The 13,334-nt window shown below is 39.5% G+C and overlaps 2 protein-coding genes across 4 annotated transcripts in view; both read left to right on the forward strand.

Annotated features, from left to right (window-relative positions):
- BICD1 (BICD cargo adaptor 1) overlaps nt 1–2,737 on the forward strand; it is a 148,299-nt gene extending 145,562 nt beyond the window's left edge. For all 3 annotated transcript variants that reach the window (XM_063134962.1, XM_063134960.1, XM_063134961.1), the window contains one exon: nt 1,525–2,737. In XM_063134962.1, the coding sequence (XP_062991032.1) occupies nt 1,525–1,609 (85 nt within the window). In that variant the 3' untranslated portion in view covers nt 1,610–2,737. The remainder of the gene's footprint in view (nt 1–1,524) is intronic.
- Nucleotides 2,738–12,099: 9,362 nt separating this feature from the next.
- Nucleotides 12,100–13,334, forward strand: part of FGD4 (FYVE, RhoGEF and PH domain containing 4) — a 118,486-nt gene continuing 117,251 nt past the window's right edge. Inside the window, exon 1 of the mRNA XM_063134957.1 lies at nt 12,100–12,484. Coding sequence (XP_062991027.1) covers nt 12,313–12,484 — 172 coding nt within the window. The 5' untranslated portion in view covers nt 12,100–12,312. The remainder of the gene's footprint in view (nt 12,485–13,334) is intronic.

Genomic DNA, 13,334 nt, shown 5'->3' on the forward strand with positions numbered 1-13,334 from the left:
CAAAGGATAATCTTCAAGAGTAGTCAGTTGGAGTAGAAATGGCATTCCCCAAATCCCAAAACAAAAATCCCAGCCCCAAGATCAGATGTGAAGAAACTAGCCAAGGTAGTTGCAAACTTTCCTTTTTTGTAGAGCAGAGGGGAACAATGAGTTCACAAACAATTGTCTTATTATCTCCCATATAAGCTCTCTTTCTTAGGTTAATGCCTGAGTGGAACAAGAGACAACAATCTGTCAGGATAGCAGAGAGCAATTTCATAGTTTCTTATCAAATAAATAGCAAAAGGTGAATCCTGCTGAAGGTGGGAGTGGAAAACATATAACAAGATATGAAGTCCTTCCAATTATGTGCCCCCTGGGCAAATTGTAATGCCTTTTAATTGTTTATATTCTAAAGTATACAAACGATGTGTTGGTGTCCGGAATGGTAGGTCTTGATGATTATGGCATAAATACATTTTTGTGCTGAGGTTTCTATTCCCGGGGGGCAACTTTGAAAAGAGATGTACCCTAGTTCTCAAAATGTATCCCCACACACCCACAGTTCTGTGCATGCCAGTTGCACTACTGTTGCAAACCACAACATTGTCTGTGTAGCCTTGCTGCAGGCAGAAATTTAACAGATGTGTTTCCCTCTTCTATGAATAGACTTCTCTATATGAGAAAAGCGGCCTGTTAGAGGAGCACCAATCTTCTGCCAGGAAAAAAAAAATAGTGCAACCTTAAATCATTGTCAAAAAATGAAAAAGTGCATTGTGCTTATTTAAATGGGCTCTCAGTTTAGATTATAAATGTATTAATTGGTGGTGTTGCTTTTATAGGTATTTTTTGTCTTCATCTCTTTGGCTTTAAAGTCCCATAGCCCACACCTGAGCAATTGAGCAAGGGCAGAGCAACAATCATAATTATATAAATATATTCACACATTTATCTAATCCTTCAAATATGTAAAAGGTAGTGACTTGTTAATCCAAGCACCTGCTTTCTTCTCACAATTTTATTGCATTACATTTAAAGTGATGTAATCAATAATTTCAACTCCTTAAACATTCGAATTGTTGGCTTTACTGCAACTAATTTTTCTGAAATATGTTGATATCATATCCTTTCAAAGTTATATTTGATGAGCCAGGGAATCCTTTATACAAAGAAACCCCTTACCTGATTTTCAGTAATCAGACTTTGAACAATGTGGTTGGACGTCCCATCTGTCGTAGAATTTTAGGTTTATGAACTGTTTAAACTGAACTTACATAAATATCCATGTTATTTCTTTTGGCTTCATTGCAAATATTGCGTTGTTGTTTCTTCTTGTCCCTGTGAACTAATGGATCAGTGCCTGTGTTGCGTAAGCATATACTGCTTTTATGTACAGTATACGAACTAAAGGCATGTGTGTAATAATTAACATAGCAAGAGTTCACAGAGATAAGGCTGCCTCTCCTTAAAACAGAATCCTTCTCTGTGTACATTTCTTAGACTTGGCCGTGTATTTTAAATACTTTCCCCCTTTTTTATTTTCAGTCTTGATGTAGCTCTTCCAGAAGAACAGCCACATTCCAGCTCTCAGTGTGCCCCCCTCAGCTGTCTACCTAAGCCTCCTCCTTAACCCTAATCTTCATATGCAACCTAAGAGTTCGGGGAAACCCCCACAAAACACAAACTGAGTCAGAGTTCTCACAGCAAAAGTACAGTTTGCGCCGAAGGAACCAGTAGGCATTACTGCCTTGTTGGCTGCATCGATGAGTCTGGTCACATATCTACAGTCTTAACAACTGAGGATGTGTAGAAGAGCATAAAGCACAGTGCCCAAACAGTTCAAAGAAGATCTTTAAGGTTCCTCTGGATTACATTCAGATAATCATGACTGCAGTTTGGAAGTCAAAACATGTTCCTCCCAGCCACTTGGCGTGAACGGCTAATGTGCTGAGAACCTAAACTACTACTGAAGCAAAACAAAGGAAGTATGTTACAAAACCTTATTTTGACAGTTCTGCTACAACCACCAACCCGTTTTCCTTTCTATGGTTAAAGGGTGTTCTATACCTTTCTTTTCTTTTCACCATATTTGCACCATGAGTTTATGTTTATTAGAAATGCAGTCCATGTTGTGTGAGTGTTTTTATTCAACTTTTTTAAAGCAACACAGAAAAAGGTTATGGTGGGAATTATTATTTTCAGTTAATGTTTTTATTTTGTAACTGAAGATTGTTCACTTGGTCAAAATGTTTGGCCTGGTGTTGTGTTTTTCCTTAATTGCACAAAAATATTGAAAGTGAGTTGAATTGGAATGTGAACTTTGGGGGCATTCCAGAGAAAGTGGGTGTGCCTGAATCTCATTGAAATAAATAGGCACACAGTAAAACATTTAAGTCCCATTGATTTCAATAGAGTTCTGGCATGCCTAACTTTCTCTGTATTGTGCCCATTGACTTGTACTTTTCTGCTGCACTGGTATTGTTTACGCACTTGTTTTATAAACTAATATGTTAGCTGCTGGTTGTTGTTTTACTACTTCATTGGAATCTGATTAAGCCTAAGATGGTTTTATTGAACAATGTGTTGATAATTGTTTCCTTGTGGTTAACTTTAGTGTTTGTGAGTGGGGTTTTGTTTTGGGGATTCCCCCCCCCCTTTTTTTTTTTTTTTTTGCATTTCAGACAAGATGATAACTTGGTGCTCTTCTTTTTTCAGTTTGGTATCCAACAAAAAAAATATGGAAATGAACTTGAAGTAAACATGCTGTGTTTTATTATAATTGAAATGTTCAAGATGTTCTTCACTTGCTGCTCCCAAATTCAGTGTTACCAGGTTAAGGCCTTACCTTGGCAAAAGAAAAGGGAGGGGGAGAGTTAACGAAGTGTGACAAAAATTGAACATTTCCAATTACATTCAGTGGTGAATTTAGCAGTGGAGATGGGATTGAAATCTTCGACTAAAGTTCTTGCTCTAGTGCATTTTTCTCTTGCCAAAACTCCCAACAACTATAGAGATCTAGCTCATTGTCAGTTCGATGACAAATACTCAGGTGACACGCAGTACACAGATTCTGTTATCGCCATGCATGGTGTTCCTACTATAAGAACCTCTCCTGTAACAGCTGTTTTGAAGAGTTATGGGTAGAGAGGAAAATGAAGAATGATCAAATTTATTTTGCACAATGCCCAGAAGCAAGTTAGATTGCTGACTAGGTTTCAAGTCAGCACTTTGAGCCTTCTACTGGGTTCTCCAGACATCACAGCTAATTAGCAGACTTCTTGCTTTCAATCAGGTAGCCTTAATAATACATTTTAAATAAGAAAGGCCTGGGCAGATTAAGGTCTCTTTGGCCGGATATACACTATTGCTTTAAAGTGCTTTATAACAGTTTTATAGCGCTTTAAAGCAGTTAAAGCGCTTTATAACTGTTATAAACGCTTTAAAGCAGTAGTGTAGATCCGGCCTTTGTCTGTTCCACTTGAGCAGTGTTGATATGATCCAGGCAACAGAGGTGGTTAAATGACTTGAGCCATGCAATCACTTTGAAAGAAATCAAAAGCAGCTGGCATAATTTGATGTTGATAATTTGACCTAAGCCATCTGAAACTGAAAGGAAAAAAATGATAATTTTTTACCAAAATTGGAGGGAGGAAGAGTGGGAATTCAGCCAAGGACTTGGAAAGTCAAGGTGGCCAATCCTTGTGCCTAACAACCATTATCATTACAAAACCAGTAACCAAGGTGCTAAATACAGGATAATCCTAATCAGCAATTCATGTAATACAATCATAACAGAGCAGTTGAGCTTTTGTATGAGTTAGAAGTGAAATTTACTTACCAGTGGAATGCACAAGCTGCTTGAAAGCAACCTCTTTTTCCCCTTTAGGGCAAATCAGTGGTACTCTAAGGACTTAATTGAATGGAAATACACTGACTTTAAATGGCTTGTGTATGACGGTCAAAACCATATTTAGTTCTGTTGTTAAAAAAAAAACAGCCTTTTGCACTCATTCATGTGTTTCCATGTGATTTATCTTGTGCTACATTTAATGCTGTATTTTATGCTTCTGTTCTTCTGTAATAAGAGAATGTGTGCAAATCTTTTATTTTAGCAGCATTTAGGACTGCCACCTCTAGCTTCAGATGGGGCTCTTCATTAAAAAAAAGAAGAAGCTATTATGCAGGAGTATGTGGTTGAACTGACCGTCCTTGCTAGTCTGCTGAGGATTTCAGATTCACCTTACCTCTGGCTTGACATCATAGATTTTAAAGTGACAGAAACCCCATCCCGGAGTAGAGGTGGCAACTTTGGCCTACTCTACACCAAGCAAGATATTGCACTAAGAAAGCGGTGCATAAAAGGCAGGAGCCACACCAAGCAGAATATAACGGTATGAAAGCAGTATATGGTATGTGTGAATGGGCTCCAACAGTTGTCACTGTACTTCAATAGTGCTATAAAGCAGTAGTGTGGCTCCTGCCTTTTATATACAACTTTTGTACCATTTTCATAGTGCAATATCCTGCTTGGTATAGATTAGGCCCTAGTGTCGGCATGATGTTGATGAACATTGAATTGAGCCCTTTGGAGGGTTTTGTTTTGTTTCAAGTGGGTGTGATCCAGCCCAAGTTATGCATGTTGATTTCAGAGAGCAAGCAAGTGAGAGAGCGAGAGCCGCACACTAAGCATGTGCTTAAAACTCAGCCACTGAAACCAATAGGCCTTAAAAGTGCTTAGCTTTGGCTGGATCATGCCCTTTTTTAGTTTGTCTGATTATCTTTATTCTATCAAGGAGCTATTTCAACTAGGCCAAAGTACACCTCAGAATATTTCGGCTTGTTAGATTTAAATGTCTGCATTTTTCAGATATAAAGACATGAGCATTGCTGCATAAGTTGTGCTACAGCTGTTGACGCTTACCAAACATCTTTTAGAATTATAAAAAATATACTTCTCATTGAAATAATCCCAGTGAAATACATTTAAGCCTGCAATCCTATGCACATTTTACCCTGGAATAAACCCTACTGAGCACAGTGGGATGTACTTCCAAATAAAAATGCATAAGCCCACACTTCAAGCTTAACCTTCAATCTGAGGTAAGTTCCACTGAATGCTTACCTCCAAGTAAATGTGTCGAGAATGTCAGTTTCTTTTTAATATAGATTTTAATTTGAAATGTGGGGGCATGGGTCGGGGGAGATTTTATTTTGAAATGTGTATTCAACATACTGGAAATTATAGTTAGACTATATCAGTTGAACTTTTTTGGTGAGGTTTAAGGAATAATTCAAAATAAAACTTGAATGTCAAAAGTAATATGGCCCCATTCCTGAGATTGTCAAGTGTACCATGTAAAATGGTAAGGTTACAGATTCCCATCCATATCAAGAGAGAGAGATGAGAATATATATGTTCATCCATAGTATGCAGGGGCAGTGTGGGAAATCTGCTTTGGATTTCCACCAACATCCATACATGTAATTTAGCTTAACTGGGCACTGAATCATCTAGTCCCAACCTTCAGGCATGGAATGTAGAACTCTGCATTTTTCTCCTGTGTGCAACAGTGGGATCCAATGAATGTTTGTATGCACAAAACAGGCACTCCTGGATGTGAAAGCAATGGGGTGGGTGGGTCGTAATCATTACTATGCCAAGAGGCGAATTGCTAGAAACTCAAGATCAAGAAGATACCCAAATTGAATGCGAAAATTATTAAACATTACAGAGTAAGTGATGGTGCTCAGAAGACCCCTAATGCAGTCTTACATTTATACCAAAGAAGGGACCTTTTAGCCATGAGAAATTTCAAGTATATATATATATATATATATATATATATATATATATAATTAGAGTGGTTTTTAAACAAGATTTCACTTTGCCAACAAAAACTTGCTTAACTGGATTGTATTGGTGCAATCTTATTGGACAAATCTAACTGCAAAAGAGAAACGAGCCAATGTTTGACTAACTATTAGGCAATTCTGTACTACTGAAGCCAATAAGAGCTCAATCTATTATCACATTCTTATTGAGGTTATACATGATCCCTTTATCTGGTGACTGTTGTAGACATGTTTCATTTTAAGTTATTTTGTTTCCTTTAGTTATAAATGTGTTATTTATTCCAGAATTCCAGGCACTGAGGTCTGACATAAGAAGCACAGCCATTTCCTTACTTATATCTTGTTTGAAAAATAGATTTTCCCCTTCAGGATTTATCCCAGTTGTACATCTACAATACCAGAAAGGGAAATATAGTATTCAGAATTTTTCCTCCATTCATTAAAATTTTGGGGTTAATATTCTGCATATAAAATAAAAAAGAAAAGCAATTAATTGCATTTAGCCTGAAGGCAGAATGCATCTAAATATGCAATATAAAAAAGCTTGCATGACATAATTTAATGTGCCCTTTCTCATAACCCTGATGATGAAGCTAGAGAATTCTTATTTCATTAGATTATTCTTCCCCTCTCTCTCCATATTGGAAATGCACGTCTGATATATCTTTCATCAAGAGACGCACAACTTAAATCTTCACTGCATTTTAATCTCTCTCCTGCAGAGCTCTTGAAAATCTCCTCTATTAAATCTGAACACAACAGAGTAATAAATTCACAAGACATGAAGGAAAAAATAATATATTGCTGTGATTGGAGTTAATTTGCTTGTCAGACTCTGGAGGGATGAGGGCCTTGTGTTTCATTAGTGTCTTGATATGAAGGAACATTTGCTGCTCATTGTTTTATGAACTAATAAAATCATTGTGATTGTTTTGTTATTTTGCAACATAAACAGATTTTGTTTTCTTTGATAAGTTGAATTTATTATTAAATAATTGTATTGGAGATTTGTCAAAAGGGTTTAGTACAAATGTTAGGGGGGAAATCTTGCCAACTAGCTGTGGAAGAAAAAAAAGGAAATAAGAATAATCTAGCTTTTAAAAATTACTTATTCATGGGTATGGCTTTGTGCACCATATCTTTGAATAAAAGTAACTACACCTTACTAGTTATAGATCTAGTGCTTCAAACCCTATGGTTTGACTGTTAAAGGATTGATTAAATTGATCCTTTGTAAAAAAAAAAAAGAATCAATGAAGGAAAAAAACTTAAAATCCTGATGTTTTGTGACTTTTGTAATCTATGAATGTTCCCTTTTGCATGAATACCCTTATCTAATCAACCACACAGAAGGACGTGTTGTGTTATATTCCAAATGGTTTTAAATACTGGTGCAGTTTGCGTTAAAACACAATTTGTATACAGTATATTTGCCTGCTGTAAAAGCTGGCTATTCCTAAACTGAATTGAAGTTCTGTTGTAATGCCTTTTTGAGGTTGAATGGAGTATTTCTAGATGGTGGAGAATACAGATAGATGTTCTCATTAACTTAAAGGTTGAATGTTTGAAACTTTTCTTGTGTTACATCTTTTAAGGCAAGAATATTGGCTAACTCTGGATTCTAAAACCATATGTTCTGAAACTCCTGAAATAATTGCCATTAAAACCCTCTGTCATCCTGGTCTTTATACCTGTAGACAATCCTAGATGAATTGATTTGTGAGGGAATCATGTGCTTGTTCATGTGTGGTACGATCATGCAGTTCAAATGGTTGGGAAATTAAGACACTCCAGAATGGAAGAAACTAAATTAGAAGCTAATATACTGATTCTTACATCATTATGTTCCAATTAAAATTATGGTGTAATGCATAATTATCCCAGCAAATAAACTGGCAATCTTTTGTTCATTGAACTCTGTGATGTCTCTGTATGCTTTAGTCTGTCACTGTCAATTGCTTTGATGTGTATGTCTCCCTACTCCTCCATTGAAGAAAGAAAGGGAATTTTGATATCCATTCTGAAGTATATCACCCCTGGTGAGAGGACAATGAACTTCAAAGTTCTCTCTACTTTGTTCCACAGCTATTGAAGTTCTAGGTGTCCTATCTGAAAAAAGGTTGTTGAATTGCATTTTAGTTGCTGGACTTTCCAAACCCTATATTTATTGTTTTATACTGTATGATTTTATTTGTATGCCGCCCTGAGATCTTAGTGATATAGGGCGGCATATAAATATTTTAAATAAATAAATAAATGGATATGTACTAAACCAAATCATAACAAAAACAGAACAGCCCATCCCTAATCAAAAATATGTCATACTACCAAGTATCTACCAACCTGGTATATGTGCTCAGTAAATGTGAGGAGGTGTGCCAGTGACGAAGCATCTGAGCCCCAGTGACAAGGTAAAAAGAAGTGAACCACATATTCAAGTTAAGCACCCATGCAAGCTGAAGGTAAGTGCTACTCATTTATTTATTTATTTCACTTACGTCATCAATTTATTTTAATCAGCTGAACCCAAAACAAAGGCCCAGCAAAGGGAGCTAAATCCCAGGAAGGCAATCCCTTAGAAATTTGCAGTCCAGGAACTAAATCTCAGAGGAGAAAATCTTGTGGAACCTTGCAGTTGCTCAGCACAACTCTAGTAGAGTAGCTTACGTGGTTGCAAAAAAAAAAGTCAGCCAGATACTTAGACTAACCCAAGTTTGGAAAGGGTCTAAAAAAGATAACACATAACCATACATTGACAAGGGCCAATGCAGGCCTAGTTAGTGTAAACTTTTGTTTATAAATAAAAAGTGTAGGCCTAATCTAAGGTTTAGGTATAGACTTCAGCCCAAATTAGGAGTTCAGCTTTTCATTCAGAATGTAGCTGTAGAGAACGCACATTGAGCCAGACTTACACTGACACATCTTTTTGCATTCCTAGAGAAACTCAAACTACATCCTTTACCATTGACTGCTGGCTAGGGGTGATGGGAGTTGTGGGCCAAAACATTTGGAGGGCCACTAGTTGCCCACCCCTGATATAAAGCATTGATTTGAATTGGAGTTTTAAGGAATATATATATATTCTACATTTTAAGTAGGGTGAGGTCTGATAAGTACAAGAACACAGGCCTCAGCTAGACCTACTGGTCTAGCACGACAGAGGGGTGAAGATCTTGTGATATTTTTATTGAGAGCTCACCCCTTCTATTTACACGCGGTGTGTGACGACCTCAGAGGGAGAGGACGTCATGCCCGCCATTTTTTTAAAGAGGAAGGGGCGCTCGTGCGCAAATTTTAAAACTTTTTTTCCTGCCCCCCCAACCCCAATGGGCACAGAGCTCCTTGAGTTCTGCGCCCCATGCACAGGTCCCAGCTCCTCGCGAGGAGCCGGGACAAACCACGACACCTGCCCACACATTTCGCGGTCTCAGGATCAGCCAGGGAACACGGAAAAAGTGGGCCTAAAGTGTAGGGCCATATCCCGGGACAAAAGAGGGATGATCCCTCCCTGATTCTGGGATTCCCTGTGCGACATGTGAACACACAGGGACAATCCCGGGGATTGCCCCGGGCTAAAGCCCCATCTTGCTATGGCCATAGATAATGCTCTGGCACCATAGAGGAGGCTGATTATTAAAAGTACTGCATTTGGGTTTAGGAAACCCAGATTTAAATTCGCAACCTGCTAGATGCTGCTAGTTGTGTTTCATTAAAGTTTTGACAGGTCAAAACTTTGATAACTATTATAGTTGGTCTAATACTTTTTCTAAATTAAAAATCATAGAGCAGCCTTCCCTGAGAATTATGGGAGTTGTAGCTCATTAGGAATTATGGTAGTTCCAACATAACTGGAGGGCATCAGATTGGGGAAAGCAGGCAAAAGGAGAAACCGGCCAGTTCAGTAAGCAATGGTATTAGAACACACATTTCCCACTTAACAGGGCAACTCTTGTAAGCACTAATCAACAATCAAGGCTCTCTGTTCAATGCATTTACAAAATAATTTTGTTTATTATGCATCAAGACATCTAAAATTGTATGTAAAAACCCAACATCCTGACTTGTGAAACACATATAAATTAAGCATATTAAGCACATAATTGGCACATAACTTGGAATGCATAATTCTGCTCTGCTACATATAGGAGGTTCATGACACAGACACACCACTCTCTGGAAATCCCGGCTTCTGAAATGTCACCTGTCAGAGTACAGAGACTAATGCACACTCTCTGACCATCAGCCTTGGGACAGGGAAATCAGTAAGCTTGAGGCTAAATCTCAATTTACCATTCCTCCAATCATCTGCCATGGCCTTTACTCCTTGCTGTTTTTGTTGCAACATAATATCATGGCTACTATGGAAAGGGTAGGTTTATGTAGGAAATAAGTTAAGGAATTTGTTTTCTGGAAATGAAAACAAATTCCTGGACTTAGGTACCTCATTCCACAATTCTTATCTGCCTTCCTGAGCCACTATTTTTCCACCTCTTTCCAGTTGGTGGACCTTGACATTCCTGTGAAAAACAAAGTATATTCCTTGAACCTAAAGTCTGCCCACCCCTGGAATTAAATGGTTTTGGTCCATATTATTTGAAGGATCACCTACATCCTTATGAAGAGGCTCTACTCACTCGCCCAACATTAAGTTCTCTAGGATTGCCAGGCAGTAGACAGCACCTTCTCATTGGTGGCTCTCTCTGTGGAACTCTGTCTATTGCTTTTAAGTGAGTTTTTTAAACTGAATTTTCTTTGTCTTTTAATGGAAAGTTTTAATTACATGCACTGCTTTTGTTACTGGTTCATTTTAAAATGGGTTATATTATTTTTGTTTTATGAACTTGTTATACGAATAAAAAAGGTGTATGTTCTATGTTCAAAGCTTTTCACGGTCTAGCTCCTTCCTATCTCTCATCTCTCATCTCACACTATTGCCCCGCTCGTCGTTCCTCTGATGCCATGTTTCTCACCTGCCCAAGGGTCTCTACTTCCCTTGCTCAGCTTCGTCCATTTTCTTCTGCTGCCCCTTACGCCTGGAACGCTCTTCCAGAACATCTGAGATCCACAAGTTCAATCGCAGCTTTTAAAGCTCAGCTAAAAACTTTTCTTTTTCCTAAAGCCTTTAAAACCTGATGTTGTTTGGACTCTATACTGTTAGTTTTACCCTACCCTGTGCCTGTTTACCCTACCCAGTGCCTGTTTGCATTCTCTTCCCCTCCTTATTGCTTTACTATGATTTTATTAGAATGTAAGCCTATGCGGCAGGGTCTTGCTATTTACTGTTTGACTCTGTACAGCACCATGTACATTGATGGTGCTATATAAATAATAATAATAATAATAATAATAATAATAATAATTAATAATAATAATGTAAGCCATCTTGGGAAGATTGTAATGTTGAGAAGTGGCTAAAAACACATCAAATTAATAAATACATCTGGAATCAGCAGGGATGGCCCAAGACATTTTGCTGCCTAAGGTAAAGCAACAAACAGCATACACACACCCCGGTCAACCTATAGCATACCAGCAATGTTCTTTTGTTACCTGAGGCAGACCACCCCCAGTCCCCACAACCCCTCCCTAAAACTTTTGATTTCCCACTGGCCTTGCTGTTTACTCCCCTAACCCAGGGGATCCTACATCGGGTTGGACTCGATGGCCTTATAGGCCCCTTCCAACTCTATTATTTTTATTTATTTATTTATTTATTACATTTCTATACCGCCCAATAGCCGGAGCTCTCTGGGCGGTTCACGAAAATTAAAACCATTCAAAGTATAAAACAACAGTATAAAACCATAATATAAAATACAATATAAAATACATATTATCCTATGGTTCTACGAATACATTGAATCATGGAGTAGAGGTAGCCCTTCACGTCACCCAAATGGGCTGCCTGAGGCGACGGTCTCACTTTGCCTGCACAGCGCCGGGCTGGGAACTCAAGCAGAGCTTTCATGGTAACCACGCGCGCCTGAGGGAAAGGCGCTCTCGCTCGCGCTGCCTACCACCTGTGTCACCTGACAGGTGAGCAGCGTAGAACCGCCAGAGAGCGAGCGAGGGCGCGCGCCTGTGCTAAAGGCCAGGTAATATCGTTGAGGCGCGCGCGCGCACTCACTTTGGCGCAGGACCAAACCGGAGCGAGAATCTCAAGGCAATTTACAAGCGTCCTGCTTGGCGTCCCGTCCCCTCCGTCCTCCACCCTGTGGGGCGGGGTCTCGCAGTCGGGCAGAGTTGTGCTTCAAGGCCACTCGGCGGCTCGAGGCGGGGCAAAGAGGCAGGCAGAGATTTCTTTTAAACCACTTCACAGTGCAGGCGAAGGCCGGTCCAGGCGGCAGGAGCAGCCGCCGCCCCTTCGCAAAAGCTGCGGGGTGAGGTGAGGGATGAACAGCGCGGTTCCTGTCAGGGGCTGAGGGAGGGCCGGCTTCTGCCCCTTCCTCGCGTGTAGCAGAGCAGGGACGAGAAGGGACAATGAACGGCCCCGAGAGCATCAACTTCAGGCGACTGGCCATCCGGAGGAAATCCAACCCTACTCTGCACAGCGCGGCCTTGGTTTTCTTCCAGGGGACCGCGGGCGCTTCGCCTGCTTCAAGTCAGGAGCGAAGGAGAGACACTTGGAAGGAAGCGAAGCCAGCCCCGGCAGGTACACCTCCGTCGTCTCCCTTTGGCTCTGGGCCAGGACCTACCTTCCCTTTTCGCTCCTCTCATTTCCTTCCTGCGGCTTCTTGGCCGGCCTGGTGTCCCGCCCAACAACTTTGGGTCTAAGGTCGTGTGGAGGTAAAAGTGAAATGCAGCAGGGTTTGGAAAGGCGCACAGGACAAACTCCAAGCCAGCATAGCCTCTTCCCTCTTTTCCCTGTGGGTTGGAAAGAAAAAGTTGCTGCAAAGAATTATCAGGAGTTTGTTTGCTGCAAAACCGGCAACGAGGCTTGTCGTACTTCAGTACATACTATAAGTATCATTTGTACATTTATTACATTGTACTCATACTGACGCGTCCTCGTTTTCACAAACAATAATCAAAAGGATTGCTTGGACATTAAGAACCATTTTAGGGCACAATCCTATGCATGGTTAAGACAATAAAAAGTCCTACGACTTCCCGCATTGTTGAATGGGGAATGCTGAAGTTGTAGGACTTCTTTTTGTCTTAAGATACATAACATTGCAACCATAGTGACTTTTAAATCAACAGCCACATTTTATTGTAACGTCCTTTGCTGATACTACAAAAATCTGGGATGGGGGAAGCATAGGGGATTTATAAAGCATGTTCCAACATGATCAACTTGGCTTAATTATAAGTAAATTTGTTTTCAATCATAGTCTGTTTTAATTTTTTAAAAAAAGTGAAAAGGAACTCTAATTGGGGTTGGTTTTTTGGTCTGATAATTGTGCCCTTTTATACAGCTGAAATGTTTGAGCTGAAATCATGCAAATGCATATTTAAAAATAGTGAAGTAGGTCCCATTGGCTTCAGTGGAAGACTAGACA

The sequence above is a fragment of the Elgaria multicarinata genome, chromosome 9, assembly GCF_023053635.1.
Source record: "Elgaria multicarinata webbii isolate HBS135686 ecotype San Diego chromosome 9, rElgMul1.1.pri, whole genome shotgun sequence".
NCBI classification, from domain to species: Eukaryota; Metazoa; Chordata; class Lepidosauria; order Squamata; family Anguidae; genus Elgaria; species Elgaria multicarinata.